Raw genomic sequence first — 3,037 nt, 5'->3', positions numbered from 1 at the left:
TCCTCCCAGGAACAAATTGACTGGCTTATCTGTAACTACCTGCCTTCTCTGTTCTCAACAAAAGCATAGTGTCCCTACCACTATCTGAGGCCAAGTCCTCCCTTGTTCTTTCCATCTCATCCTCCTCTAGCCTTCTCAAGGACTTTATTCCTGCAATGTTCTGTGCTGTATTATTGTTCCCTCTCCCTGGTTCATTCATTCTACTATCCCTAGACCCCATGTCCCCCAATTATATATTTCCAGACTTGAACTTTCCACTGAACTCCAGCTATATGTGTAATATCTTGGGTATTACTAAGTATTTAGAACATAACATGGCCAACACAGAACTCTTGATTTCCTCCCTCAGTCTTGTTCCTATACCAGTCTTACCCATCTCGGTCACTGGCACCACCATCCAATCCATCAGCAAGACCTGTTGGCTCTACCTCTAGAGCAGCAGTTCTCAACATGTGGGTCGCGACCCCTTTGGGGGTTGAACGACCCTTTCACAGGGGTCGCCTAAGACCATCAAAAAATATATATAATTACATATTGTTTTTGTGATTAATCACTATGCTTTAATTATGTTCAATTTGTAACAATGAAAATATATCCTGCATATCAGATGTTTATATTATGATTCATAACAGTAGCAAAATTATAGTTATGAAGTAGCAACGAAAATAATTTTATGGTTGGGGGTCACCACAACATGAGGAACTGTATTAAAGAGTCGCGGCATTAGGAAGGTTGAGAACCACTGCTCTAGAGTAAATTTCATCTAATCTAAAACATTATTATATGTACACTACCAAATGATTACATACTATCAAACATATAATGTATCCTAATGTATTTCTGAATCCTATAATGTATTCAGAAATGATGAAATGTGGAAAAATGTCTTAGATATACTACAATATTCATCCAACTCTCTCCCACTCCACTATTACCACCTTACTCTAAGCTAACATCACTTCTCACCAAACTTCTGCAAATCTGTTCTTGGGCCTTGGTTGTAAAAGAACTATTTATCTCATAGGGCTATTGTGAAAATTAAACAAGATAATGTCTGCCCTCCTATAGGATCATGTACTTCTCCCCCATCACAGCACTTATCACACTATACTGTAATTGCCTGTTTACATGTTTCTACTTTCCATCCCAGATGGTAAGCTATGCAAGGGTTTGGTAGTATATCTGTTTCACAGTGATTTGAAGTGTCATTTTTATCATGAACTAAATTTTTTTATTTATTCAGGTCTATTTCCAAACTCTTTGTTTACGGTTTCTACACTCTCCCATATACACTTTCATGCTTGTCTGTGAAGGAGGAAACCAGGGCAGTGTCCCAGGAGAAGACTAGAGGAGATAAGACAACTACCTTAAAGTACATCATCATGGAGAAGAAAAATATTACATCTGTTATTTCTAGAGGGCAGCACTATAAACCAGGTAGAAGTAAAGTAAAGATAGGTTTGAAGTTCCTCAGAATGCAGAACATTCTAGTAATTACCCTGTACACATATTCAACAATACAATTGTGTGGAGGGGTTCTATGTTCCTGGCTACCAACAGAGATGTTATATAGAGGACTAGAGGCCCGGTGCATGGGGGGTCGGGGGGAGTCCCTCAGCCCAGCCTGCACCCTTTCCAATCTGGGACCCCTGCAGGATCAGGACTAAACTGGCAATCAGACATCCCTCTCACAATCCGGGACTGCTGGCTCCCCCTCCCCTGCTGGCCTGATCCCCCTCAACTGCCCTCCCTGCCAGCCTAATCGCCCCTAACTGCCCTTCTGCTGGCCTGGTCACCCATAACTGCCCTCCCTGCTGGCCTGATCTCACCCCCAACTGGCCTCCCCTGCTGGCCTGTTCACCCACAACTGCCCTCCCCTGCTGGTCTGGTTGCCCACAACTGCTCTCCCCTGCCAGCCATCTTGTGGTGATCATCTTGTAGTGACCATCTTGTGGCAGCCATCTTGTGATGACGTGGGGGTGGCCATCTTGTGTTGGCCTCTTGTGACAATCTTGTGGCGGCCATCTTGTGACGACATCACGTGAGAGCATCGCGCGATGTCTCTAGGCTTTTATTATATAGGATAAGTGTATTGAGTAGGAGGCTGGACTCCAATGACTCTAAGATCCATTTTTATACTTCCATTTTATAACTAACCAAGTTATACACTCTGCAGACTCTAAATAAAGCAAACGTACTTTTTGAGAAAGTTGTTTTGCCAGCAAAGTAGGGCTAAACTAAGAGAAAATAGAATTTTTCAAATCTCACCAATCATCATCATGAATCTTCGATTGGCCAGCCTTTTCTTTGGACATGTCCTCACCTATAGTCAAGACAAAGATATGCATTTTAAGAAAACAAAAAGTCAGAACACATTTCTACATTGTGCATTAATCTTTCAGCAGCTTCTTTACCCTAATTTAAAGGCAAAACTTTACTCTGTGAAATGAGAAGTACTTAAATTTCCTTATTGCAGACTGCCTGGATGTAGAAAACTATAAGCAAGAAGGACTACACCCCTCTCCCACTTAGCACTGATGAGTCAGAAAACCCAAAGAACCTTACTTCCACCTCACATCTCAAGGAAGTCTACCTATCAGGCTTCAAACCCTCTGTCTCCCCCGACCCCTCGACCTTCCTACTGCTGCTCCCAGCCAGTCTTACACAGACCAGGCCACCACACACCTCTATCCAACCACCACCCTCCCAATCCCCCTATCCCACCTCCTACTGGTCTTATACCAATCAGGCCACCCTCCTTCCACACTCCCATCTTCCTACTCCTGCCTTCCCAACTAGTCTTGCAGCACTCAGGCCTCAACTTCTCCACTCACTTCACCCATGCACCCCATCTCACCACTCCTCCTCAGGTCTTTACACTGTGACAAGCCTAGAGCCCTCCCCCCACCCCTGCTACCTCCAGCCAATCAGGCCATAACTCCTTCACTCACCCTCCCTCTGCCTCTCCTCCCCAGGTCTTACACTGGTGGGTCTATACCCCTGCCTCTACTCCCACCCCCAGTCAATCAGGCCTCAA

At 44.3% G+C, this 3,037-nt stretch overlaps 1 protein-coding gene across 2 annotated transcripts in view; it reads right to left on the bottom strand.

Annotated features, from left to right (window-relative positions):
* ACRC (acidic repeat containing) overlaps window positions 1-2,713 on the bottom strand; it is an 18,953-nt gene extending 16,240 nt beyond the window's left edge. For both annotated transcript variants that reach the window (XM_006753459.2, XM_015562905.1), the window contains exon 1: window positions 2,269-2,713. In XM_006753459.2, the coding sequence (XP_006753522.1) occupies window positions 2,269-2,348 (80 nt within the window). In that variant the 5' untranslated portion in view covers window positions 2,349-2,713. The remainder of the gene's footprint in view (window positions 1-2,268) is intronic.
* Window positions 2,714-3,037: the final 324 nt, after the last annotated feature.

This window comes from Myotis davidii, unplaced genomic scaffold (assembly GCF_000327345.1).
Source record: "Myotis davidii unplaced genomic scaffold, ASM32734v1 scaffold2551, whole genome shotgun sequence".
Classification (NCBI taxonomy): domain Eukaryota; kingdom Metazoa; phylum Chordata; class Mammalia; order Chiroptera; family Vespertilionidae; genus Myotis; species Myotis davidii.
Note: the sequence above shows the minus strand (reverse complement) of the source record. Positions and strands in the feature narration are given on the sequence as shown.